General features: G+C 49.2%; 10 protein-coding genes across 10 annotated transcripts in view; 3 read left to right on the top strand and 7 right to left on the bottom strand.

The window, feature by feature from the left end:
• On the top strand, positions 1-391 carry h4c1 (H4 clustered histone 1). Its single transcript, NM_001016869.2, is given in 1 exon segment — positions 1-391. A coding segment is annotated over 1 exon segment (312 nt). The 5' UTR covers positions 1-16; the 3' UTR covers positions 329-391.
• Positions 392-979: 588 nt separating this feature from the next.
• Positions 980-1,879, bottom strand: LOC116406475 (histone H4-like). Its single transcript, XM_031893119.1, has one exon. The coding sequence runs from the start codon at positions 1,396-1,398 to the stop codon at positions 1,039-1,041; it is 360 nt and encodes a 119-aa protein (XP_031748979.1). The 5' UTR covers positions 1,399-1,879; the 3' UTR covers positions 980-1,038.
• A 1,355-nt stretch (positions 1,880-3,234) lies between these two features.
• Positions 3,235-3,733, bottom strand: LOC116406473 (histone H3). The gene has a single exon (XM_031893090.1). It carries the CDS (start codon positions 3,697-3,699, stop codon positions 3,289-3,291), a length of 411 nt encoding a protein of 136 aa, XP_031748950.1. The 5' UTR covers positions 3,700-3,733; the 3' UTR covers positions 3,235-3,288.
• Positions 3,734-4,636: 903 nt separating this feature from the next.
• On the bottom strand, positions 4,637-5,400 carry LOC100485239 (histone H1B). Its single transcript, XM_031893075.1, has one exon. It carries the CDS (start codon positions 5,383-5,385, stop codon positions 4,690-4,692), a length of 696 nt encoding a protein of 231 aa, XP_031748935.1. The 5' UTR covers positions 5,386-5,400; the 3' UTR covers positions 4,637-4,689.
• A 962-nt stretch (positions 5,401-6,362) lies between these two features.
• LOC105947131 (histone H4) lies at positions 6,363-6,769 on the bottom strand. Its single transcript, XM_031893125.1, has one exon. The coding sequence runs from the start codon at positions 6,731-6,733 to the stop codon at positions 6,422-6,424; it is 312 nt and encodes a 103-aa protein (XP_031748985.1). The 5' UTR covers positions 6,734-6,769; the 3' UTR covers positions 6,363-6,421.
• Positions 6,770-7,519: 750 nt separating this feature from the next.
• LOC108648866 (histone H2B 1.1) lies at positions 7,520-8,165 on the bottom strand. Its single transcript, XM_031893111.1, has one exon. The coding sequence runs from the start codon at positions 8,114-8,116 to the stop codon at positions 7,736-7,738; it is 381 nt and encodes a 126-aa protein (XP_031748971.1). The 5' UTR covers positions 8,117-8,165; the 3' UTR covers positions 7,520-7,735.
• Positions 8,166-8,514: 349 nt separating this feature from the next.
• The window catches only part of h2ac14 (H2A clustered histone 14), a 1,193,713-nt gene continuing 1,176,467 nt past the window's right edge, over positions 8,515-25,760 (top strand). The window contains 1 exon segment of the mRNA NM_001004821.1: positions 8,515-8,942. Coding sequence (NP_001004821.1) covers positions 8,527-8,919 — 393 coding nt within the window. The 5' untranslated portion in view covers positions 8,515-8,526 and the 3' untranslated portion in view covers positions 8,920-8,942.
• LOC100489533 (oocyte zinc finger protein XlCOF7.1-like) lies at positions 12,703-16,221 on the bottom strand. Its single transcript, XM_012962019.3, has 5 exons — positions 15,982-16,221; positions 15,080-15,220; positions 14,832-14,969; positions 14,608-14,734; positions 12,703-14,231 (listed from the first exon to the last, which is right to left on the bottom strand). The coding sequence occupies exons 2-5, from the start codon at positions 15,194-15,196 to the stop codon at positions 12,898-12,900; spliced, it is 1,716 nt and encodes a 571-aa protein (XP_012817473.1). The 5' UTR covers positions 15,197-15,220; positions 15,982-16,221; the 3' UTR covers positions 12,703-12,897.
• LOC101732555 lies at positions 18,602-22,629 on the top strand. Its single transcript, XM_004913816.4, has 4 exons — positions 18,602-18,725; positions 20,044-20,744; positions 20,863-21,441; positions 21,755-22,629. Exons 2-4 carry the CDS (start codon positions 20,060-20,062, stop codon positions 22,348-22,350), a joined length of 1,860 nt encoding a protein of 619 aa, XP_004913873.2. The 5' UTR covers positions 18,602-18,725; positions 20,044-20,059; the 3' UTR covers positions 22,351-22,629.
• Positions 23,513-25,690, bottom strand: LOC108648858 (oocyte zinc finger protein XlCOF7.2-like). The gene has a single exon (XM_018097409.2). The coding sequence runs from the start codon at positions 25,629-25,631 to the stop codon at positions 24,747-24,749; it is 885 nt and encodes a 294-aa protein (XP_017952898.1). The 5' UTR covers positions 25,632-25,690; the 3' UTR covers positions 23,513-24,746.

Here is a 25,760-nt window from a genome sequence, read left to right as displayed (position 1 = left end):
AGAAGCTTCACTGAGTATGTCTGGACGCGGTAAAGGCGGGAAGGGTTTGGGGAAAGGAGGCGCCAAGCGGCACAGGAAGGTGCTGCGGGATAACATCCAGGGCATCACCAAGCCCGCCATCCGCCGCCTGGCACGGAGAGGGGGAGTCAAGCGCATCTCTGGCCTCATCTATGAGGAGACTCGGGGGGTCCTCAAGGTTTTCCTGGAGAATGTCATCCGGGACGCCGTCACCTACACCGAGCACGCCAAGAGGAAGACCGTTACCGCCATGGATGTGGTGTACGCTCTCAAGCGCCAGGGCCGCACTCTCTACGGCTTCGGGGGCTGAATCTGAATAATATCCCGGCTACTGATCTATCGAACCCAAAGGCTCTTTTTAGAGCCGCCCAAAGCCTCACTCAGAGCTGTTACTGCTTCTTATATATATATTAGTTTGTACCGTGAGAGCGAAATCCTATACAGGGGCAGTTAGGATTCTTTTTCCCAGTCATTGATGTGTTTCTGTTTAGTTCTGCGAATTCAGGGATAGTGTATCGGCCATTAGCAGCTGCCGCCAATACGGGTAGAGATTCACATGTACAAGTCGCTGTGCCGGAGGAGTTGGATCCAATGTGAGAGATCGCATCGCTCTCTGTCTGTACTATTAGGAGCCGATTCTCTGTAAGCGGTTTATACACGGGGCACAGGAGTTTGGGGCTTTTTTCCTATTCCGTGTGGAAATAACGCTGGTCGCTCTCCTACATCGCTTTATATCAATTGAATAAAATCAATATTGACTTAACCCCCACCAAATAACGATTCTCAGGTTTGGTTATAGCAAGAAAATTAATTCGCCAACACCACACATTGATGGGACAAAATGGGTCAACCATGGTAGCCTCTTCCTCTTATAATCTTAGTAGTGTTCTATTATACAGACTATTGGTTTGTAAATATCGCAATAAGGCAGCAGTAACAGCTCTAAATAACTGAGTGAGTGGGTGGCTCTGAAAAGAGCCTTTGGGTGCGATAGATCAGTAGCCGGGAAATGAATCAGATTCAGCCCCCGAAGCCGTAGAGAGTGCGGCCCTGGCGCTTGAGAGCGTACACCACATCCATGGCGGTAACGGTCTTCCTCTTGGCGTGCTCGGTGTAGGTGACGGCGTCCCGGATGACATTCTCCAGGAAAACCTTGAGGACCCCCCGAGTCTCCTCATAGATGAGGCCAGAGATGCGCTTGACTCCCCCTCTCCGTGCCAGGCGGCGGATGGCGGGCTTGGTGATGCCCTGGATGTTATCCCGCAGCACCTTCCTGTGCCGCTTGGCGCCTCCTTTCCCCAAGCCCTTCCCGCCTTTGCCGCGTCCGGACATTCTCACTGATGCTTCTTTAAATGCAATGTGATTACCAGCCTGTCCCATCGCTTTATATGCAGCTGGAGAGGACCTGAGAGAGAACTCAAGGCGTGTGGGCGGAGCCACCAGTGGCGTGTTAGTCGCGTAAATTCTGATTGGCTAATGGATATAAATGATGATTTGAAACCACCCCCCTATATTCCATCTACACTGGGAACTGAATCTAATAGCGGGATACCGGGCAACTTTCTATCGCCACATCCCGGGTATCGCTTGATAGTGACATCAGCCTTTCCCGGGGAGCTGCCAACTCGCTGCAGTTTTTTAACATGCCACTAGGAGGCGCTGTTACCATAACACTGCGGCTTATAGAGCCAATGCCGGACTCTCCTTATACTGCAGCGCTCAGTGGGTCAGGCTGGGGGAATCTTTTCCTTATTTGTACATTGGGGCTGGGAGAGTTGCTGCAGGTTGGGCACTGGGGGGAGAAGGAAATTGTATGTTTCCCCCCACACAGAATACAGTTGCTCAGCTAACAGTGTACCGTATATACTCGAGTATAAGCCGACCCGAATATAAGCCGAGGTACCTAATTTTACCTAAGAAAACTGGAAAAACGTATTGACTCGAGTATAAGCCTAGGGTGGGAAATGCAGCAGCTACTGCTAAGTTTCAATAATAAGTTTTTTCTACACATCGAAAAGCAAAACTGATACCATAAGAAATTCCAATTATCAAAACTTCTGCTTACCTCATATCTTCCTACATGCCCTCTCAGCCAATAAATTCTGTAAATTCTAATACCATTTTGTAAGATACAACTTACTGTGCTGTGATTCTCTTTTATTCAAAACAACATTTTGCGTTGCTGTAGCGAGCATGCAGACACGTCGCACTGCCGGCAACTCACCACCCCCCGAGCACTCTCCTACAGACTGCATGCAGGCAGGTCGCGTGGGCAGCAAAACCCTCACACCCCCGTGTGTCACCCCAGCGCTGACTCTTATCAATTGCATGCAGGCAGGTCGCGCCAGCGGCATCCCCCCCATCACCCGAGCACTATCTCCTACTGACTACATGCGTGTCACCCGAGCACTGTCTCTTGTGGACTGCATGCAGGCAGGTCGCGCCGCCGGCATCAACCTCCCTCCCCCGTGCCTCTCCTACCAATGTGCACGTCGCCTGCATGTCACTCTCTGTCCTATGTCGCGCCTCCGGATGCTGTCCTGCCGAACTTACTAGTACCGGCGCATCAGTTGCAGGCACGTCACGCACACGCAGAGGGAGGGGGGTACTCGGGCGTGACGTGCCTGCAACTGATGCGCCGGTACTAGTAAGTTCGGCAGCATTGTGAGAGCTCGGGACAGCATCCGGAGGCGCGACATAGGACAGAGAGTGACATGCAGGCGACGTGCACATTGGTAGGAGAGACACGGGGGAGGGAGGTTGATGCCTGTATGCAGTTGTTTGATTTCGAGTGCTCGGGCGACGCAGGAGGGGCTCTGGGGGGTTGCCAGCGGCTCAACGTGTCTGCATCCTGCCTGAAACTGATGCGCTGGTACTAGTTGACTCGAGTATAAGCCGAGGATTCCTTTTTTAGCACATTTTGAGTGCTGGAAAACTCGGCTTATACTCGAGTATATACGGTATATGGTAAGTATCAAGCTCTAGGCGCCATCTTTAAGGCGTTGTTCCCTCTTCTGCCGTCACTCACCTACTTTCCTTACAGAAATGTATCAGAAGAGGACAGAAAAAGAAAGTCTGGACTCTGTGGGTTAATTGTTATTCAGTAGTGCCCCACACTCCCATTGAGTAACCCTTGCATGTCCGGCTGTTAGTAGGCAGAGTATAAAGGATTTCAGGGAATCGCAATAAAATGGTTTCAGCTCGTTTGATTGGGGATTTGGTGGCTCTGAAAAGAGCCTTTGTGCTGCTGGGAGAGAAGCTGCCGATGATCTAAGCCCTCTCGCCTCGGATCCTGCGGGCCAGCTGGATGTCCTTGGGCATGATGGTGACCCTCTTGGCGTGGATGGCGCACAGGTTGGTGTCCTCAAAGAGACCGACCAGATAAGCCTCGCTGGCCTCCTGCAGAGCCATGACGGCTGAGCTCTGGAAGCGCAGGTCGGTCTTGAAGTCCTGAGCGATCTCCCGGACCAGGCGCTGGAAAGGCAGCTTGCGGATGAGCAGCTCGGTGGATTTCTGGTAGCGGCGGATCTCACGGAGAGCGACTGTGCCGGGCCGGTAACGGTGAGGTTTCTTCACTCCACCGGTGGCCGGAGCGCTCTTCCTGGCTGCTTTGGTTGCCAGCTGCTTGCGGGGAGCTTTCCCTCCTGTAGACTTACGGGCGGTCTGCTTGGTACGGGCCATTCTGTAACACTAACACTGCGGAACAGAGTATCCTGAACTGGCCGCAACCCGGGTTTATATAGGCACAAGCTCAAACTGATTGGCTAATTATAAACACGCCCCTGCCTTCCCAGCCAATCCACGGAACGTTATGGAATGCCGCGTAAATACTTCTGTACCATTGGCTAATTCAAATAGATCCCTCCTCCCCCGTTACACCCTATTGACTCACTGATAACGGTTGGAGCCGCCGCCAAAATATCCCACAGACAATACAGGTTACCGGGCGGCGTATTTGTAGTTATATGTCGGTACCGGGCACATATGAATTGCAAACTTCTACCTGAACAAGGTTTTAGGCTATAAGGTCTGGGTCCCTGCGAAGATCCGATCTGTCCGAATCTGAGGGAGACAAGTGGCTCTGCGTTGCCAGTAGTTACTAATAGTGTCCGGCAGGGGGAGCATCTTTACTTGTTTCCTACACCGCTGTCTAAACCGAGCCATAAGCCCCCAGTAAAGCTTCTAGCTAATGCGGGAAATAGAAACCCCTAGCCCGGGTGTGAGTGATAGAATGAACCTTGGTGTTTGGGCGACACCTAGTGGCAGTTTGGAATTTTACATAATTAAACGCAGACCAGGATATGAGGGAATTAACAGCGCCCCTACTGGCCGGGATTTCCCTTTCTTGGGGCGACAATGAACGTGGTTTCTTCATTGGGAGCTGAATGTCACGTCTACAGAAACCGGCATTGTGATTGGCTGAAATGGGAATCGGCCTCAGAGATTATTGGGGCGGGTATACACCGGAGCAGATACGATTTTATGGCAATAGGACCGGGTACTGATTGTTATGGGACCGGGTACTGATTGTTATGGGACGATACAAAAGAAAAATTGGACCCTTATTAACCCTATAATTAGCGGATTACACAGGTATCGGCTCTTTAGATGGAGGAGGTGGTGGCTCTGAAAAGAGCCTTTGGGTCAGTGCGCAGGGGCCCCGGGGCCGAATTACTTCTTGGGCGCCGCCTTCTTCGCTTTAGCCGCTTTGGGTTTGGCTGCCTTGGCCTTTGCGGGGCTCTTTGTAGCTTTAGGCTTTGGAGCCTTTTTAGCCGGGCTCTTGGCAGCTTTGGGCTTGGCGGCCTTTTTAGCCGGGCTCTTGGCCACCTTCTTGGGTTTGGCCGCTTTGGGCTTCTTGGGGCTTTTGGCGGCCTTTGCCGGTTTCTTCACCTTCTTGGGGCTCTTTGCTGCTGCCGAGACCTTCTTGGGCTTTTTAGGGGACTTGGGCGCCTTCTTTGCCGCCGCCGCCGCTGGTTTCTTGGCTTTGGGCGCCGCTGGCTTCTTCTTGGCCGCCTTCTCCTTACTCTCCAGCTGCTTCTTGTTCAGCTTGAAGGATCCGGAGGCTCCGCTCCCCTTGACTTGGGTGAGAGTCCCCTTAGTGACCAAGGCCTTGAGAGCCAGCTTGAGGCGGCTGTTGTTCCTCTCCACATCGTAGCCTCCGGCAGCCAGAGCCTTCTTGAGAGTGGCCAGGGACACCCCGCTGCGCTCCTTAGAGGCGGACACGGCTGTCACGATCAGTTCGGCCGCGCTGGGCCCGGCGGGTTTCTTGGCTTTAGCGCCTCCCTTCTTGGGCTGCTTCTTCTTGGCAGCGGCGGGTTCAGCCGGGGGAGGGGCGGGAGCGGTCTCAGGTGCAGCGGTCTCGGCCATTCTGACTCAGAGATACAACGAATGTAAAACTAATGCGGCCTGTTCCGTCACGTTCTCCTTATATTCATCTATCTTGAGCCCCGATTGGTTAGTTTTCCAGACAGCAATTTCCTTCCTATTGGCTGGTTTCCCCGCCCACTCACTCTCTCCCTCTCTCCCCTGTAGCCCGGTGTCCGTGTGTTTCCAGAGACGGAATATTGTGCTGTTTCTCTCGGCTCTGAGTATAAATGTGCCCCAGTCTGTATGGGATCAGCTGCCCCAGTAAGTGCCCGGGTCTGTGCCACTAATTCCCATTCTATTGGCTGCATATATTGCCCAGAGCAGCTCCTGGGAACTCAGTCCCGCTCCCCGGAAAGGCTCCGCTTCATTTCTCTCCTTCCCATTTGTGGGAATTGTTGGGGATGAATAGAAATCCTTCCCCTCCCGCTGTTCCCCCAGAGAAATAAGGGGGCCCCGGGTATAATATGGGCAGGTGAGTGAGAGAGGGGGAGGCTATAAAGGGAGTGTGGGGGGGTCGGAGTCCCAGGCAAGTAGCACAGTACAGGGAGCCATTGCTGGGGGAGTTTGGCTGCAGCACTCAGGGAGGGGTCGGTCCCACTGACCGGATTGGGTTGGGTTATTGGTTCCATTCTAGAGACTGATCACTTGCTGATCCCCCAACATGGGCACAGGGAGAAGGGAAATCTGTATTATGTTCTGGGGTTCAGAGGGGCCTTAGTTCTCTCTATCTGGTCATTTTGTGTTTTATCAATAAACTGACTGCTTTATTTATCAGCTTTGCGTGTTGCCTCCTGTTTGCTATTATAATAGTCATCTTTGTGTTTTGGCAAAGGGGGCACCTTGGATGCCTGACAGATAAGACTATTTCTATTTATTGAAGGGAATATCATCACACCACAGGCACCAGCCTTCTCCTGCTCTTATAAAATAACTGAAAATAAACAGAACAAGCAGTAACAGCTCTGAGTGAGGCTTTGGGCGGCTCTAAAAAGAGCCTTTGGGTGCGATAGATCAGTAGCCGGGAAATGAATCAGATTCAGCCCCCGAAGCCGTAGAGAGTGCGGCCCTGGCGCTTGAGAGCGTACACCACATCCATGGCGGTAACGGTCTTCCTCTTGGCGTGCTCGGTGTAGGTGACGGCGTCCCGGATGACATTCTCCAGGAAAACCTTGAGGACCCCCCGAGTCTCCTCATAGATGAGGCCAGAGATGCGCTTGACTCCCCCTCTCCGTGCCAGGCGGCGGATGGCGGGCTTGGTGATGCCCTGGATGTTATCCCGCAGCACCTTCCTGTGCCGCTTGGCGCCTCCTTTCCCCAAACCCTTCCCGCCTTTACCGCGTCCGGACATGGCGAAATCCTTCTTACTAACTCTGTCAGAGAATGATTTCTGTAGCGCCGCCACCCGCTTATATACACAGGCACAGGACCTGAGCGGGAACTTGGGTGGGGGTGGAGTTTAGGGCGTCTGGGTAACTAGGCGCTTGATTGGACAATACAAAAGTTCCTCTGTATTCTCAAAGCCAATGACTGAAGCATATGTAAAGCCGTTAATTGTTTCAAATCGCCCGCCAAAATAATTTGCTCCAACTTGTTTCCGCTCCTCCAAAACATTGGGAATGTATTGTATTAGTTACATTATTATTAATAGATTTATTAGGATAAAATCGGCCCGTATATAATCTATACTGTGGCACTGAGTCTATTTGGCTACTCCCCCCCTATACCGAGCAAAGCGTCACTGCGCTACTCTGTGCGGGAAAGTGACTGTATGTTGCATAGAAGGGGGCGGCGCCGGGCTGTGACTGATCCCATCACATTCGTTGCTGCTTTTCCGCACCCCTCCCCCCACCTCCCTGATGGAATATTATTTTTACACGGATCGGGTTGTACCGTAGGGTTTAACACTTTCCTGCCTGGCTCATAGTAGCAGAGATAGGGGGAAAATCACTCGGAAACTCGAAGAAATAATCCCTTTTGCGGTTCTATAGCTCCCAGATCGCTACATATCAGTAAATCACTGGGGCTGTCGGGTTTATTACTGAGAATAAGACAATGGATAAGGGAACTGGGGAAAAACCCATGGGAAGCGCCGAAATGTCCCTGTATATTGTACCCCCAGCCCAACCTCTCCTGGGCGTTAGAGCAACTTCAGCCCCGCCAACTAGAATTATACCCCAGATTCTCCCTGGTGCCAATGTTACCGGCTGTTTCCCCATAATATTCACCGATTACCGTTCATTTATATTATACAAAGCGCCTATAGCCAATAACAGATCTTATAGTGAGAAAATGGGTGGCTCTTAGAAGAGCCTTTGTGTTGCCGGGAGTAGGGCAGGAGATGGGGCAGCAGTTACTTGGCGCTGGTGTACTTGGTGACAGCCTTGGTGCCCTCGGACACGGCGTGCTTGGCCAGCTCCCCAGGCAGCAGCAGGCGGACCGCGGTCTGGATCTCCCGGGAGGTGATGGTGGAGCGCTTGTTGTAATGAGCCAGGCGGGAGGCTTCCCCTGCGATGCGCTCAAACACATCGTTGACAAAGGAGTTCATGATGCTCATGGCCTTGGAGGAGATGCCGGTATCGGGGTGCACCTGCTTCAGCACCTTGTACACGTAAATGGCGTAACTCTCCTTCCTTGTCTTCCTGCGCTTCTTCCCATCTTTCTTCTGGGTCTTGGTCACCGCTTTCTTGGAGCCTTTCTTCGCGGCTGGAGCGGACTTGGCTGGATCAGGCATGATCAACTATCCTTACGCTTTCCGAGAAACGCGAAAACTGTTCCCTCCGCCTCCCGGGCTGCTGCTTTTATAGCCCTCCCATGCAAATAAGGCTGCCTGATATAATTGATTCTAACTGGCCAGCTTCGTCACATGGTATGAAATCCGTCCTCCTTGAGACTCTGGCAGCAAATGATTGGCGTTTGCTAAAGCGTCTTTGTAATTGGCTGCAGTAAATCCAGCTTGTAAAAAGAAATTACATGGCGAGTCGGCTTCTTAGTCATCTATTGGTGCTTTCTGATTCCGCTATGTGATTGGTTGAATTGAGACTCAGCCAGTGAGAGAAGAGAGGCGGGCCACTAACTGTCTATAAAGAGTTGGAAATAGGAGACGTTCGGTATTGTTTCGTTTAGTTCGGTACGGAAGTTGAGATGTCTGGAAGAGGCAAACAAGGTGGGAAGGTTCGGGCTAAGGCCAAGACCCGCTCATCCCGGGCTGGGCTGCAGTTCCCAGTTGGCCGAGTTCACAGGCTCTTGAGAAAGGGCAATTATGCTGAGCGGGTGGGAGCCGGAGCTCCGGTCTATCTGGCCGCAGTGCTCGAATACCTGACCGCTGAGATCCTGGAGTTGGCCGGGAACGCTGCCCGGGATAACAAGAAGACCCGTATCATCCCCAGGCACCTGCAGCTCGCTGTGCGCAATGATGAGGAGCTGAACAAACTGCTCGGAGGAGTCACTATCGCTCAGGGCGGGGTCCTGCCCAACATCCAGTCCGTGCTGCTGCCCAAGAAAACCGAGAGCTCCAAGGCGGCCAAGAGCAAGTGAGCTGCCCGGTCACAGCGCCCCCATCAGGAAACAACACAAAGGCTCTTTTCAGAGCCCCCACACCGGCTAAAGAGGGCTGACACGGGGGGAGGGGGGTGTAATGAACCCAAACTGGCTGACGGTTCCAAGCAACACGTTACAGGGGTGGGAGGCCCCGGAACAAACGGGCTGCACCACTTATATATAACGGGGGGTTAGATCTCACTGCGCTGCGGGTTCCGGTGAAGCTGCGTCAGTCTCTCCTGTTGCTGAATCGCCGGGTTGTTGGTTCCGCCACACGGTGGCGCTGCTGGACAATTCCCGCTCTGTATCTTTGCGCTACACTGGGAGGGGGGGTTTCGGTGAGGATATTCATTAGCGTTGGATTTGGGGGGCGCGGCTTTTGCGGGACATTTATATCTGTGACTGTCACTCACCGACTCATGGCCACGCCCCCTCTGTATTTTTATTCTTTCTCATTAAAACTTATGTAGGGACCCACAGGGACTATTAACCCTACTGTTCCCTACACCTCCCTGTTACTGGGCTCAGGCCCATCTATCTGGCTGAGTTCTGTTTCACCACAAAGAACCTTCTGGCCCATTGTTTATTGCACACAGCCTGAGTGAGTTGTAGTTGCACTACACCCCAAGGATATTTCCACATAGCGACAGCCCATCCTGTGTGTTAGAGCCCCTATGTAGCCCATGATCTAATGCCAATCTAGCTGGTCTTTGTATTTGTACTAAGGCTGCCGGCAGTTAAGGGGGACCTGTCACCCCCATATACTGGCACCCCCCCCATACAGACCTGTATAATAAAAGTTCTTTGCAAATTAAGCATGAAACCCAAATTCTATTTGTAATTTCTGAGCTGTCAATCATGTATTGTCTGGCCCCGCCTCTATGCCAGAGACAATCAATGACCAACTGCTCAGATTTTTAATTGCAATTACTTTCATTTTCCATTCAGCACTTCCTAGACGTTACCCATACAAAATGGCGCCGCTCTGATTGCGGATTCCGAGACTGAAGGAAATAACACTACCGTATATACTCGAGTATAAGCCGATCCGAATATAAGCCGAGGTACCTAATTTTACCTAAGAAAACTGGAAAATCGTATTGACTTGAGTATAAGCCTAGGGTGAGCGATGTACTTGGACCCCAGTGCGTGCGCAATACAGTATTGATGTGTCAGATCAGCTAACAGATTCCCACCCCTGTAATGATTCCACTGGGGATGAGAACATTCAGGACGGTCAATAGAAAGTCATTGAGGGAGTCACAGAGAGCACAGATACATCCTTCAATTATTTTCTACTAGATGTGCTCTTATATACTATAGAGGACGACTCAGGGCCATGGAATGCCAATAGAGGATAAAAAATGACATATTATCACGTGCTGCCTTAAAGGTCATTTCATGGGTGCACATAAAAAGTAGTCACTTGAACTGGAGTAGATAATAACATCAGCTGTATGAAATGAATATGTGCATGGTTAGACTGAAAAGTGCTGATGTGACATTTATTTTTAGCAGCCCTTCTGGTTTACGTCACTAAGATAGCAGTACTCTTTTTCTTTAGTGTAGGTTCAGCAAAGAGCCTCTCAGACTTTTTTTTTTATAGTTCCCCTTTAAAGGGAAGTATTTGCTTCCTCCGCTGACCCTCCACCCCAGGCTCATCACCATGCTACAGAATAGATAAAAAATATGCAATAAATATAACAGTCACCCTTCTGTAGTAGCCAACACAGCAAACCATCGCCCATTCTAAACCTCAACCCAGTTGCTGACTCTGTCTGAACGCACTTGGGGGGGGGGGGTTCGAGTGCATTCAGCCAGAGTGCGCGTAAGGCCAGGTATGCACGGACTCAACTCATATGCTCGAGTATAAGCCGAGGGTTACTTTTTTAGTGCTGAAAAACTCGGCTTATACTCGAGTATACACAGTATTTATATTGTATAAATGAGTTCAAAGTGTATTTTGCCCGACTAACATTGATAGAATAGGATTTGAAATGATCACTTGGGGTGACAGGTCCCCTTTAACTTAGAGAAACTGACCCCCCCCCCATATTTCCATCATTTTCCCCATTAATCACATTGGCACCAGGTATCATTGCTACAGGGAACCCCACGTTACAACAAATGAGAGAATTTCTGAAATCCCGCCAATAACGCTGCCCATCAGCTTTGTACCCCCCACAGCCCCTGATACTGACTGAATAAAAGCATCAGGGCTTCCTCCTTCCCAGGGGATGTGTGGGAGACAAAGGGTTGGGGTGACCCCCCTCCCCCACTACTTCCGGAACCCAGAATACAAGTCGCTCTGTGCATCGGGGGGAGAGGGGGGACCCCATTGTGCTGCTCAGATCTCACAGACACAGAATATTTCAGCAGACTCCGCCCCATTGGCACTTTATCCCCGCCCCCAAGTGCACAGATGCCCCGCTGCCCATTACTGGGGGGATTTAGTGCCACACAAACTGCAGATTTGCCCAGGGGTCGGTGCCGCCATTCACTTGGGTGAGTTGAGGATATTTTGGTTGAATGAAAACAATCAAAACTGACTCGGCTAAGCCCCTCCCCCTCAGGATGAGGAGAGGGAGGTACTGAGAGGGGGTACAGTTGTGCTGGGCCCCGTGTATAACACATAAGTTACACAAACTGCAGAGGTTACGTATAAAGTTACAGCAAAATTTACGCAATTTACGTAAGTTCTGCAAATCTGCCTGGAAACTTACGGAACTTGCGTAATAAACAACAGGAAATGCAGAGCGGCGGGACGGGGGCAGGAGGGGCAAACCACACCCACTTATTAGCACATTATTATTAATTATTTTTATGAATTACTACTGATTGGTGATTGGGCCCCGACGCTTACGCAGTTTGCGTAACTTATGCAAAAACTTATGTAACTTCCATATGAAGCAATGACAGCGCAGAGCAGGGGCAGGTAGGTGGGAATGGGTTAAACTTGGGGCAAACCCCACTGACCCCCAATAAACTGACTGACTTATTGCATTAACCAATGGAACTCTTCCTATGAACTGTTTATTATAGATCAGTGATCCCCAACCAGTGGCTCAGGGGTAACATGCTGCTCCCCAACCCCTTGGATGTTGCTCTCAGTGCCCTCAAACCAGGGAGTTATATTTGAATTCCTGACTTGGGGGCAAGTTTTGGTTGAATAAAAACAAGATTTCCTACCAAATAAAGCCCCTGTAAGCTGATAGGGTGCATAGAGGCCCCTAATAGCCAATCACAGCCCTTATTTGGCTCCTCCATGAACGTTTATGGTGCTTGTGTTGCTCTCCAAGTCTTTTTTACATTTGACTGTGGCTCCCGAGTAAGAAAGGTTGGGGCCCCCTCATATAGAGTCACATCAGTTTTTTACTTTGCACACACAAGGGGCGGGGCCAAAATGTTGGTACTACATGCTTGTAGGCAATTATGAATTGGGCTAAACATTAACCCTATCTGTAACAATGGCCCCTTTATTGGAGCTCCCTATAGATCCTCTCAGGTCCTTGTCTGGGTTTCAAATGAGGGGTGGGTGTGTCCTAACGGTCCCTGCCAGAAGCACAGTAGGAGGGGGAGAGCCAATCACAGCCCTGCAGTCACACAAGCACAGACAGGCTTCAGTTCCCTATCAGGTCAGCCTAGCTGCTGATTGGTTCCTATCCTACAGTGCCACCGGCCCCCCTGCACAGTCTGGGAAAGGAGGCAGCAGGAAGTGGAACAGATGGGCGGGGCTAGTGGGGTTTGGGGGAATTTCTCAATAAATCAGTCTGAAACAACTTTTTTAAGCACAATCCTTCTATATTTAGAGGAGTATAATGCGCTGGTACATGTTTCACATGATATGTTGAATTATATAGTTTTTGTATAGTCATTAAACGATGTAACAGCAATTTTATAGACTACAAATTTCATCTAGAAAACGTTCGATATTCTCTGGAGGAAAGGAAAGCTCCGGCTGAGTGTAATTGCCCCTCAGTGAACTCGGAGATGTATATTGAGATGGGAGCGACGGGAGAAACACTTTCCGCACTCGGAACAAGCGAAGGGTTTGTCGCCGCTGTGAGTCTGATAGTGTTCAATGAGCTCGGAGCACTCGGCGAAGCATTTGCCGCAGTCGGGGCAAGAGAAGGGCTTCTCCCCCGTGTGGCTCCTCTGATGTTCGTACAGGTCGGAACGGTTGGCGAAAAACTTTCCGCACTCGGAGCAGGAGAAGGACTTCCCGCCCATATGGACCTTCTGATGCACCTTGAGGTTGGAGGTGCAAGTGAAGTGTTTGCCGCACTCGGTGCAGGAAAACTGCTTCTCCCCCGTGTGGCTTTTCTGATGCACCGTCAGGTACCAGCGGCGCGAGAAGCTTTTGCCGCACTCGGCGCAAGGGAACGACTTCTCCCCCGTGTGGCTCTGCAGATGGACTTTCAGGTACCAGCGACGAGCAAAACATTTCCCGCACTCGGGGCAGGAAAACGACTTCTCCCCCGTGTGGATTTTCTGATGGTCCTTCAGGTACCAGCGGCGGGTAAAGCACTTCCCGCATTCGGAGCAGGTAAATGGTTTCTCCCCCGTCTGCGTTTTCTGATGCACGGTTGGCCCTCGGCTGCTGCCGAACCCCGATTGGCCGTCGGCGTGATTATATATCGCCGTCTGCGTCCTTTGCTCCAACGTACGGACGGATTTATCGGAGCCTCTGGTTTTGCTGCTACAGGTCGTTTTTGAAAAGCAATTGAAGCTGCTTCCTACAACGGGATTGGAAGGGTCCGTTCCCACCATCTCGTCCGTTACGGTGATGATGTTGTAATCAGAATAGTTTCCCCCGTCGCACGTAAGCGGCTCCTCTTTAATAGCCTTGGACGCGTAATTATCTAATGATCTGTGATTATGGCCGAATGACATGGGAGGAGGGGACGGATCGGTTTCCTGTTCTGGTTCTGTTACGGTAATAATCTTATAATCAGGGGGAGTTTCTTCTTTACCCGACGTCTCTTCTGCTTTAATAGCGTCTGATTTCACTGACAAGTAGTTATTTAGTTTGCAGCGCAAGAGCCGAGCATGTGACTTTGTTCTCTGTATCTGTTCTGTAAGGGGATTAATGCTGCAATCTGATTGGTTGCCCCCTTCACATGAAGCCGCCTCCTCTTTAATTCCATTGGCCGGTGGGGGCTGTTCCACTGGAGAAATTTCAGGGTTTGTGAGATTTCCGTCGGCACAAAAATCTGCCCCTTCAGCCCCAATCTTGCTTGGCTCATTATTATAACATAATGTTCCTCCCAGATCAGCTGGAATCTCTCTCTTATCTTCATATTCACCGTCTGGCAGAGAAGAATAAAAGATTGTTGTATTTATCTGAGCTGTGAGAATACTCTGATAACTTGCCATGGCTGTAGTGTCGCTCATGTTTTACCAACCTGTGGGTACATAATCCCTAGTAAATCTCACCCACAGGACTTTAGCAGTTGATAATAAAATCTCAGAATAAGGGTAGAATAATAGTTCAACTGCAGGCAAAAAGCTCCAGGTCGATATAGGAACTCAGTTCAGAATTCTATGACCTTTATAAATGTATAAGGCTGTAAACCTTGTCCTTAACTGGCTGCCATGTCTTACAGCCCACAGGGAAATAAATGAATAGAAAAACATAATTCTGTTTTACATTCTGTCGAAAAGGGCCTTGTAAACGTTACTCACCCAGTGGGTGGAGCTTCTGCAGCTCCTCCTCCTTTATTCCTTCCATGAACAGTGCTTGGTTTCCTTTTATATCTTCCCACTCCTGCAAGGAGAAATAGATGGAAACATCCTCACACCTTATGGCAACCTGGCACACACAATGTTACAGTCATCCCCCAGCCAGAGAAAGGGATTATCATACACTGTTACTAAACAATAAGGGGGGATTGGGGGGCCGCACCCACCTCTCCAGTCAGCAGCTGGATGATGTTGGAGATGAGTTCCAGGATCTTCTTGTCATTTTCCTTCTGTATGACGGAGCCAGGGGCATGCAGGGCCCCCAAACCCACAGTTGGGCTCTTCTTCTTAGGGATGACGTAGCCCTATGTATTGAGAGGGAGAGAGAATGATGAGTGTGTAACGCAGCAGAGAGACCCCCTTTGTACAGACAGACAGTCTCTTCTCACTGTGCCACTCACAGTGCCCCCCTCACCTCTCCAGTCAGCAGATAGATAATCTCCAGTGTGAGATTCAGGATTCTCTCCTTCCGCTCCTCATTTTTATCCTTCTTCCCCATCACTGGGTCACTCGCTTCCTCCCACATTCCCATTGGCTCCTTGTGGGAGGGAGGGGCCTGGAAGTGGAATTAAGCACTTACACATTTCTATAGGGGATTATTCCCAGCAATATCAGGGGCCCAGACCCACAGAATCCCATTAATTCTCCCTACCGTCCATGTCCCGGCAGGGGGCAGGGGGAGGGGAGAGGGAGGGGGAGAGGGAGGGGGAGGGGAGAGGGAGGGGGAGAGGGAGGGGGAGGGGGGGGGGGAGGGAGGGGAGGGGGAGAGGGAGGGGGAGGGGGGGGGGGAGGGAGGGGGGGAGAGGGCGGGGAGAGGGAGAGGGAGGGGGAGAGGGAGGGGGAGAGGGAGGGGAGAGGGAGGGGGGGGAGGGGGCGGGGAGAGGGAGGGGAGGGGAGAGGGAGGGGAGGGGAGGGGGAGAGGGAGGGGGAGGGGGAGAGGGAGGGGCTTTACTTTACTCCCATGATGCAGAGAGAGGGCAGAGGGGCGATGGAAGGAAATGGTTAACACTATAGAGTATTAGGGGGGGGGGATGTGGGTCGGTACCAGTGTTCTATAACTGCTGTTATGAGGGGTTAAAGCTCCAGCCCAGATACTGTTGGGCCCGATTCCCCCTCACACTATATAAGATCTGAGGAAGCCCTTGCAGTGGATGATTCTCTCCCCGGACACCGGGCAGGCTGAGGGCTCGGACATTCCCGGCAGAACTATACGCAGGACACGGCCCAGCGGTGCAAATATAAACTTTCTATTAAGCAAAAGCCCGGGGGGGGGGGGAGTAATAACGGGTCGGGTCAGTAACCCCGCCCACTGAGTACCTTCCTCCGGTTGGGCGGGTATCTGGGACTGGACGTTTCGGAACTGCGCTCAGACCCCAGGACCTGGGGCACCAGTTGCTGTTTGTGTACGACTCCTTCTCAAGCCAACATTTCCGGAACAGATTGGCTTCACTTCCGGTGCCTGGCGACCCATTACGTGGGTATGCGACGTCTCCCTGCGCGTATTGGCATTCACACAGCGTGATTCCGTCACAGCGTGCTTCCGTCACACCGTGGCTCCATCAACCAATCAGTCGGCTCATTGTATTTCAACCTTTAGATCCCGCCCCTTCGGGGTATTAAACTAGTAAAACTCTCGCTTTTCTGATTGTAAGTGAACCAATCGCTTTGTAGTCCTCCAAACGCGCGTTGCTCATTGGTTGTTGCCCAGAAGGAGGCGGATGTTTATGTCTCACCAGTATAAACAGTGCGGCCCTGTGTCCCTGCTGTAGCGCTGCTCCGCTATTTATATTATATTGCACTAATGTAGCGATGTGACCCAAGGGCTTCGGCTTCCAAAACTTTTACCCAATAAAGCTGCAGGGCACCGGGGTTGTGACTAATAAACGCGCCACATAAGTTCCACATAAACATTTGCCATTATGAGGCCAAGACTCCAGTGCTTTGCTTGCCTTTTACTGGTCTGTTAGCGGTGTGTGCCACATTGTTTCAGCAGTCAGAACCCGCAGCACACTGAATAGCGATGGGCAGACACTGCTTTGTAGCAATGGCAATTACAAATAGCTTTAAAGGAGACATATTGGATAAAGGAAACCCCTAACCCTGTAGGCAATTATGAATAATATCCGGTGCTGGTTTCCCTTTGGGCTAAACATTAACCCTATCTGTAACAATGGCCCCTTTATTGGAGCTCCCTATAGATCCTCTCAGGTCCCTGTCTGGGTTTCACATGAGGGGTGGGCGTGTCCTAACAGTCCCTGCCAGAAGCACAGTAGGAGGGGGAGAGCCAATCACAGCCCTGCACTCACACAAGCACAGACAGGCTTCAGTTCCCTATCAGGTCAGCCTAGCTGCTGATTGGTTCCTATCCTACAGTGCCGCCGGCCCCCCTGCACAGCCTGGGAATTCAGCCAGCAGGAAGTGGCACAGATGGGCGGGGCTAGTGGGGTTTGGGGGAATTTCTCAATAAATCAGTCAGAAACACAACTTTTTTAAGCACAATCCTTCTATATCTAGAGGAGTATAATTCCCTGGTACATTCATAATTTTTATAGGATATGTCTCCTTTAAATCCAGTGTTAATTTGTTTATAATGACATTTTCCTTCATTATCCATGTATTTTAAGGTTTACACTGCCTTTTATGAACATACAATTTAGGGGAGGGGCCCATTTTTTATTTTGCTTTAGTAAAATTACAATAGTGGGATCTTTTAGGCTTTAGAGGTTTTAGAGATATTTATGTGCCTCTCCTGATAGTGACTTTGTGTTATGTAGCTAGGTAGGTACATAGGTAAGTTGGTAGGTACGTAGGTAAGTCTGTAAGTCGGTAGGTAAGTTGGTAGGTACTTAGGTAAGTCTGTAGTTAGGTAAGTTGGTAGGTTCATAGGTAAGTCTGTAGGTCGGTAGGTAAGTTGGTAGGTACTTAGGTAAGTCTGTAGTTAGGTAAGTTGGTAGGTACATAGGTAAGTCTGTAGGTCGGTAGGTAAGTTGGTAGGTACTTAGGTAAGTCTGTAGTTAGGTAAGTTGGTAGGTATGTAGGCACATAGGTAAGTTGGTAGGTACATAGGTAAGTCTGTAGGTCGGTAGGTAAGTTGGTAGGTACTTAGGTAAGTCTGTAGTTAGGTAAGTTGGTAGGTACATAGGTAAGTCTGTAGGTAAGTTGGTAGGTATGTAGGTAAGTCTGTAGGTAGGTAAGTTGGTTGGTAGGTACATAGGTAAGTTGGCAGGTGCGTAGGTAAGTAAGTTGGTGGGTACGTAGGTAAGTCAGTAGGTACATAGGTAGGTAGGTAGCCATTTTCTCTACTGACGGCAGTGAGAGTCAGCTGGAAAGGCAAAATACAAGGCATCTAAGTGCAACTCGTACTCCTTTTTGATTGGCTTGCACTATGGTCACTATGAGCCTGGCTGCCAACCGAATGGCTCTGAGCTGGTTTGGAGGTTGAACTCCCAGTTCAAGGGCAACGGGACATGACGGATAAATATAACAAAACCCACAAAAATGAACAATAATTCCAGATTATATTCCCAGCCATAAACCCAAGGAACTGTAGCAAATGCCCCAGAAACAAAGTCCTGAATGTAATAAAGGCACAAGCTTTGCCCAGGAAGCCATACATTATATATATATATCAGTAATCTGTACATTTCATACAGTATATATTACAGTTACACATTATAAATATGGCTGTTACCCAGTAGGTTCTACCCTGGCATCTCATTATCCCCCCCCCCCCCCCAGGCCTAATTACAGTATGCGGGGGTCTCACTCAGGGCCAGAGGGGATGTGTATCCAACACCTCAATGGGACAATAGTCTGGGTGGGGCCATTGTGTCACTGAGCCAAGGTGTCTCCCTCCCTGATTCATATGTAATTGGCCCAGAGCAGCCACTTGGCTATGGGAGAAACCACATGAGGGGACCCAGTGACTCCCCCCGAGCACCCTGTGGCTCATACAGGGAGGAGGGGCCGCTCAGCGTTGCTATAAAGGGTGGGTGTCAGTGTCACAGGGCAGAGCTCTGGGAGAGAGAAGAGGCCGGAGAGGAACCCTCACCCAGCGACAGGTAAATATAGTGTTTGGCATATTCTGATCCTTCTTTAACTGTTCCATTTTCACTTGAAGTTAAATGTTTTGATTGTTGTGCTGTTAATTTCAGAAGTGATGAGCGACATATAGTCCAGCTATTCCTTCCCTGGAGGCAGCCTGACAACTAGCTCTGCTATAAATCGTATTACACTACCCTGGAGTATCACTCGTGTATTATAAGGAATAATGTACCCCCTACTATAAATGATAAGGATATTAGCAGTCACTGAGGGGTTCTGTGCCCATATAAAGGCACAAGGCTGCAGGCTGAGTTATACAGGGAACTCTGAGTATCACTCATGTATTATAAGGGATAATGTACCCCCTACTGTAAATGATAAGGATATTAGCAGTCACTGAGGGGTTCTGTGCCCCCCATATAAAGGCACAAGGCTGCAGGCTGAGTTATACAGGGAACTCTGAGTATCACTCATGTATTATAAGGGATAATGTACCCCCCTACTGTAAATGATAAGGATATTAGCAGTCACTGAGGGGTTCTGTGCCCCCCATATAAAGGCACAAGGCTGCAGGCTGAGTTATACAGGGAACTCTGAGTATCACTCATGTATTATAAGGGATAATGTACCCCCTACTGTAAATGATAAGGATATTAGCAGTCACTGAGTGGTTCTGTGCCCATATAAAGGCACAAGGCTGCAGGCTGAGTTATACAGGGAACTCTGAGTATCACTCATGTATTATAAGGGATAATGTACCCCCTACTGTAAATGATAAGGATATTAGCAGTCACTGAGGGGTTCTGTGCCCCCCATATAAAGGCACAAGGCTGCAGGCTGAGTTATACAGGGAACTCTGAGTATCACTCATGTATTATAAGGGATAATGTACCCCCTACTGTAAATGATAAGGATATTAGCAGTCACTGAGGGGTTCTGTGCCCCCCATATAAAGGCACAAGGCTGCAGGCTGAGTTATACAGGGAACTCTGAGTATCACTCATGTATTATAAGGGATAATGTACCCCCTACTGTAAATGATAAGGATATTAGCAGTCACTGAGGGGTTCTGTGCCCATATAAAGGCACAAGGCTGCAGGCTGAGTTATACAGGGAACTCTGAGTATCACTCATGTATTATAAGGGATAATGTACCCCCTACTGTAAATGATAAGGATATTAGCAGTCACTGAGGGGCTCTGTGCCCATATAAAGGCACAAGGCTGCAGGCTGAGTCACTCCGTCTGCACTCCTCTATCCCATGTTATTACCCAACTGGTAATATAGTATTGTTCAGAGTGGGCACTTACATTTTTATAATATTTTTTTGTCCAGGTATAAGAAATAGAGGATGGAGAGACCACCCAATAGAGCGGGTCACTCCTATGCGGCTCAGCGACAGACATACACAGCTCAGAGAATGAACAGTAAGAGACTGATGGCTCTGCAAGGCGGGATCATCGGCACTAATGCCCCGGGTGGGCCCAGTAAGCGGGTGCGAGGGCTGGACTCCCCAGTGCTGGGATTTGGGCACAAAACCACCAATTTTTGGGGTGTGGAGGAGACTGGAATCAGTTGCAGCATTATTTCTGTTTGCCCTTGGGAAGCAGGGAACGGTGCTGGACTACAACTCACTGCCTTATTCGATGCTCAGGGAAATGGAGGTGATAATCATTCAAGGCCCAGACAGGATCCCATTGGACACAGGAGATCTTTATCCTCAAATAGGGTCCATTATGGAGAAGAGAATTCAGTGTGTGCCAAAGGCAAGGATTCTGTGTGGGGGTACAGCGGCTACTCATACCGACCATCCCCTCCTCCAGATACAGGCGGTTTCTGGGATCCTTGGAAGAGTTATGAGTGGGGTCCGAGCTTCTTTCTCAGGAAATGGGAAGCAGGAACAGATTCATCTGAAAATGAGTTTAATACAAACTCTGGGCCAACGAAGGAACCATCAAGTGACCTCGAAACCACAGAGGGACCAATTGCCACCGAGGCGGAACAGCTTCCCGGAGTCAGTTTACCTGCTGTTTCTGGTGAGTTTGGGGATTTCTATGAATTAAGTTATTTGAACTTTATATCATTGTTGCCTTGTCTTCATAATGATGAATGTTTAATTCACTGCTCATTGACTCATTTTTTCTTTTTATTTAGGCCCATCCCAGCCCCTAAAGGTGCTCATTGCAGGCCACTCCTGTGTCTCCAGGGCCTTCCAGAGGGCAACAGAGAGTGGAGAAGGTTCCCAGCTGGGAATACCAGAGGAACACATGACAATATCATGGCTCGGTGAGGAGGGCTTGCTGTGGAAAGACTTGGGCAAGATGCTGGAGACTAAGGATATAAGCCAACTAGACCTTCTTATTATTCACGCTGGTGGCAACGACCTGACTACAACGAAGACCGTTCAGCTGATAATCGACATTAGGACTGACCTGCTTGAACTCAAAGAGAAGAAAAGACCTAAGGCTCTGGCTTGGTCAAACATATTACCAAGACCCACCTGGGAAGGTGCAGAGTCTCAAGCGGCCATAGACCGGACACGCAAGAAGGTGAACAGAGCCGTCAGTAGGTTTATGGAGTCCAATGGAGACTTTGTGGTGACGCACAGCGACGTAACTATCAAGTCTCCAGAGCTGTTCGGAGAGGACGGAATCCATTTATCAGATGCTGGACTGGACATTTTTAATGCTGACTTGAGATCTTTCCTGACTGGGTGGAGGAAGGGACCACATGGTGAGTTGGATGAATGAAAGACAATTCGTATATTGCGTAGAGGCCGATTTTGGTGGCTTCTCATTTAACCAGGCGTTTATCTCTGTCTATTACTTCCTGTTGTATCTTAGACTTAGAGCAATAAGAGATTTGTATTTGCAAACCTTCTGCTGAAGGATCAGGAAACTGAATTTGACCAGAACATACATAAATAGGTGATGATAGTCTCTTGAGTTGGGCCCTAATCTAAAAACAGTAGAACATTTTATTTTGAATTATTGTGCACGTTGGGTGGTTTACAGTTGGCTCAACCATTTATTCTTTTTATCTGCAGGGCTAGCCCAGCCCCTAAAGGTGCTCATTGCAGGCCACTCCTGTGTCTCCAGGGCCTTCAAGAGGGCAGCAGAGAGTGGAGAAGGTTCCCAGCTGGGAATACCAGAGGAACACATGACAATATCATGGCTCGGTGAGGAGGGCTTGCTGTGGAAAGACCTTGGCAAGATGCTGGAGACTAAGGATATAAGCCAACTAGACCTTCTTGTTATTCACACTGGTGGCAACGACCTGACTACAACGAAGACTGTTCAGCTGATAATCGACATTAGGACTGACCTGCTTGAAATCAAAGAGAAAAAAAACCTTAAGGCTCTGGCTTGGTCAAATTTAATACCAAGACCAACCTGGGAAGGTGCAGAGTCTCAAGCGGCCATAGACCGGACACGCAAGAAGGTGAACAGAGCCGTCAGTAGGTTCATGGAGTCCAATGGAGACTTTGTAGTGACGCACAGCGACTTAACCATCAAGTCTCCTGAACTGTTCGGAGAGGACGGAACCCATTTATCAGATGCTGGGCTGGATATTTTTAATGCTGACTTGAGAAATTTTCTAATTCAGTGGAGGAGATCCCAGATAGGTGAGATGGGCGAATAGGAACGCTTGCCTACCCTAGTCTTTCTTTTTAATGGCAGAGTTACAAAATAATGAAAATTGTACTTAATTGTAAGGTTTTGAGGTTTACTTCCCCTTTAAATAAAAGTACAATTTTACAGGCCTAGCTGGACACAGAGCAGGCACTGGCTGTACGGCTGGGCCTGGGATCTGAGAGTAAGGGGGATGAACGGTCAGTACCAACGAGGGCAGCACTGCTTTGGGGCAACTGTACTATAAGATGTATGTAACAATAAATCATGGACCGTTTTTACTACTCCAGCCATTTTGTGTGTGTAATTATTGTGCTATGGATAGACTGACCAGTACGGAATATTTTATGTCCCCTTTCTTCCTTCTCCTGCTCCCGCCATATTAACCCAGACTCTGTATCGCTGGACTGTACCATGTGACATACAATTTGAGCCCCGCCTCCCTCTGTCTCACAGCGGCTGTACCATGTGACATACAATTTGAGCCCCGCCTCCCTCTGTCTCACAGCGGCTGTGATGATTCTCAGTGCTCGATAGCAAATGGCCCAGATGCAGTCAGATGGGGGCAACGCTGATCATTTTGAGTTGAATGTGGGTGTGACAATTGATAGAGGGGTTCCAGTTACTGTTTAAAAACCAATGGGGTTGTTAATTTTCCATGGTACATGCTCAGTATTATGGGAAAGACCCGCTATGTATGTGAAAAGGGGCAGGTCACAAGCAGGAAATTAAGTCCCCAGGCGGTGGAAGTGACATCACGTGCACAGGTCTGCATGACATCACTTCCTGTGCACATGATGTCACTTCTGGTGACCCTCGAGTACCTATATATATATATCATCATCCTGATGACGATCCTGTGGTGATCGAAACGCGTAGATGGTATGCTGAAATAAATCACTGACCTGATTGATGCTGTAGCTGTGAGTGCTTTCTACTGTTGAGTTTGATATATATATATATATATATATATATATATATATATATATACACACACACATACGCCCCTGGGTGCCAGCTTTCTGTATAATAGGTCCCCATATCTGTAGTTTGCTCCTAATATGCCTATTCTGTACTGGATATGATGAAATCTTACTGGTACGGAGCTTTGGCCAATCAAGTCCAGCGCTGAACCTGCGGGAACTAAAAACCAAGTAAAGGAGACTCTGTTGTGTTTTACAGATTCCATTTATACAAAAGTGAATGATTTCCAACACCAAAATCAGTTAATTACTTGCCCTTTACTTATTTGAACACATTGGAGCCAATGCATTATACACTTCTAAAAACAGAAGGACTGTGCTTGTCAATGTCCCATGATGCACTGCTTTACCAATACTGAGTCCAATACAAACATTGCTCTGAATCCCCAACCAACCCTTCATTTTCATATGGGAATATCCAACCCCCCCCCCCCCCCCCCCAAAAAAAATTGTATAAGAAAAAAAAATATATACAAAAATATCAACTTTATTTGGCTACTGGTCTAAAGTCGCGTGATTTCAAGAGTTTGTATGTGGTTTGGCCAGAGACTTTCTGCTGCAAAGATTGGGATTTGGCTGAATCCAGAACGAAATCCCTGTAGCATGACTTCACTCCTGTGATTGGCTGCCCATATACTGCCGTGTCTCGGAGACCAATCGTTTCAGAATTAGAAAGAACTGCAGGTATTAATAGGGGACACAGTAAATGCAAGTTGATACATAATAGATGGGACACCCTGATAAATTAGTTTGCCCTTAACTTAAAGGGGAACTGTAGCTTCCGAACCAACCGAGCCCCCCACAACACAGAACCCCCTAATATCGCTATCACTGTGATCTGTTCCTTCAAACAGTAGGAATAAATCCCATGTTTATATGCTGAAATCCAGCTGCAAAACAGTCCTTCTCTTTCTGCATCATTTGAAATCCTGGCAGGGGAGGAGGGACTAAAACACTGATGTTACAAATTGTAACAACTCCTCCTCCCCAGCTTACAGACAGCCCACAGGAACTACATAACCCACAATGCATTGCACTGGGATGTTCCTTTCCTTATTGACACCACGTATGCAGCAGGGAATTGTGGCATTGGGAGGAGGCAGGCTCTCAGTCTCAAAGTAGTCAGCCAGATCAGCAGGGGAACAGGGGGCGGGCCTTAGGGAACTTATTTCAACCATATTATTACATTAAAAATCATGAAAAGCTGCATAATGCTTATTTAATGTATACTGCAAAGTAGCTTGAAATTATCTTTACTTTTCAATAAGCGTAAGTTGTGTTTGGGTGGCCTTCCCCTTTAAAATCCTTTCCCACATACAGAAGCAACAGGCACAAGTCCCGCCTCTGTCACGTTCAGTCATTTATGTCCATTATGAACCAAGGGAATGACTTCTTTCCTGAGCGGGTAGAATAGTTGGCGAGTTTAGAGCAGAAACGAGGTTTGCCCCGTGTGGCTTCTCTGATGTTCGATAAGTGCTAGGCAGGTCTGGAAGGACTGGCCGCAGGCGGAACAGATGTAGTGCTGCTCCCCCGTGTGGATCCGGTAATGGTAGTTGAGGTTCGAGAGCTGCGTGAAGCCTTTGCCGCATTCGGAACAAGTGAAAGGTTTCTCTTTCGTGTGAATTTTCCGGTGCACGTTGAGGTACCAACGGCGGGTGAAGCATTTGCCGCAGTCGTTGCAAGAAAACGGCTTGTACCCAGTGTGGCTCTTCTGATGGCGGTTGAGGTCGGACTGGTGAGCGAAGCACTTGCCGCACTCGGAGCAGGCGTAGGGTTTCTCCCCCGTGTGGGTTCTCTGGTGTACGGCGAGCACCGAGCGGCGGATAAAGCTTTTCCCACAGATATAACAGGCGAATGGTTTCTGGGCGGTTCCCTTGTGGTTACGGAGATCCGTGTTCCTATGTGGTTCTGTCTGGCATTCAGGGCAGTTACACGCCATTAGATGCCCGTTATTTTTGTGGCAATAACTTTGTGCCGAGCTGTTACCCAGGCTGCCCCCCATGATAGGAGTAGGCGTGTCTGTTCCCTGTATCTGTTCTGTAAGGGGATTAATGCTGCAATCTGATTGGTTTCCCTGTTCCCATCTAACTGGCTCCTCTGCAATCACAACGGATATATAATTATCCACCAGGGAGTCATTCAGGCTACATCCCATAATAACAGAGACCGTGTCTGTTTCCTGTACTTGTTCTGAAACAGTAATAATCCTATAATCAGAGAGATTTCCTTCTTCGCATGAAGCCCCTCCCTCATCTGCATCATCTGATATATAATTGGCTGCTGAGCTGCTATTCAGGCTGCACCCCATGATAGGAGTAGGTGTGTCTGTTCCCTGTATCTGTTCTGTAAGGGGATTAATGCTGCAATCTGATTGGTTTCCCCCTTCCCATGAAGCCGCCTCCTCTTTAATCCCATTGGCCGGTGGGGGCTGTTCTGC

This window comes from Xenopus tropicalis, chromosome 9 (genome assembly GCF_000004195.4).
Source record: "Xenopus tropicalis strain Nigerian chromosome 9, UCB_Xtro_10.0, whole genome shotgun sequence".
Lineage (NCBI taxonomy): Eukaryota > Metazoa > Chordata > Amphibia > Anura > Pipidae > Xenopus > Xenopus tropicalis.
Note: the sequence above shows the minus strand (reverse complement) of the source record. Positions and strands in the feature narration are given on the sequence as shown.

Excerpts from the sequence above, each read along its gene's own strand:
- LOC116406475 (XM_031893119.1), bottom strand. The coding sequence starts at position 1,398 with ATGGGACAGGCTGGTAATCACATTGCATTTAAAGAAGCATCAGTGAGA.
- LOC116406473 (XM_031893090.1), bottom strand. The coding sequence starts at position 3,699 with ATGGCCCGTACCAAGCAGACCGCCCGTAAGTCTACAGGAGGGAAAGCT.
- LOC100485239 (XM_031893075.1), bottom strand. The coding sequence starts at position 5,385 with ATGGCCGAGACCGCTGCACCTGAGACCGCTCCCGCCCCTCCCCCGGCT.
- LOC105947131 (XM_031893125.1), bottom strand. The coding sequence starts at position 6,733 with ATGTCCGGACGCGGTAAAGGCGGGAAGGGTTTGGGGAAAGGAGGCGCC.
- LOC108648866 (XM_031893111.1), bottom strand. The coding sequence starts at position 8,116 with ATGCCTGATCCAGCCAAGTCCGCTCCAGCCGCGAAGAAAGGCTCCAAG.
- LOC100489533 (XM_012962019.3), bottom strand. The coding sequence starts at position 15,196 with ATGGGAATGTGGGAGGAAGCGAGTGACCCAGTGATGGGGAAGAAGGAT. Across the intron at positions 14,735-14,831 it reads TCCAGCTGCTGACTGGAGAG|GTTGCCATAAGGTGTGAGGA; the intron begins GTGGGTGCGGCC and ends TGTGTGTGCCAG. Across the intron at positions 14,232-14,607 it reads GCAGAAGCTCCACCCACTGG|ACGGTGAATATGAAGATAAG; the intron begins GTGAGTAACGTT and ends CTTCTCTGCCAG.
- LOC101732555 (XM_004913816.4), top strand. The coding sequence starts at position 20,060 with ATGGAGAGACCACCCAATAGAGCGGGTCACTCCTATGCGGCTCAGCGA. Across the intron at positions 20,745-20,862 it reads CAGTTTACCTGCTGTTTCTG|GCCCATCCCAGCCCCTAAAG; the intron begins GTGAGTTTGGGG and ends CTTTTTATTTAG. Across the intron at positions 21,442-21,754 it reads GTGGAGGAAGGGACCACATG|GGCTAGCCCAGCCCCTAAAG; the intron begins GTGAGTTGGATG and ends TTTTATCTGCAG.
- LOC108648858 (XM_018097409.2), bottom strand. The coding sequence starts at position 25,631 with ATGGGGTGCAGCCTGAATAGCAGCTCAGCAGCCAATTATATATCAGAT.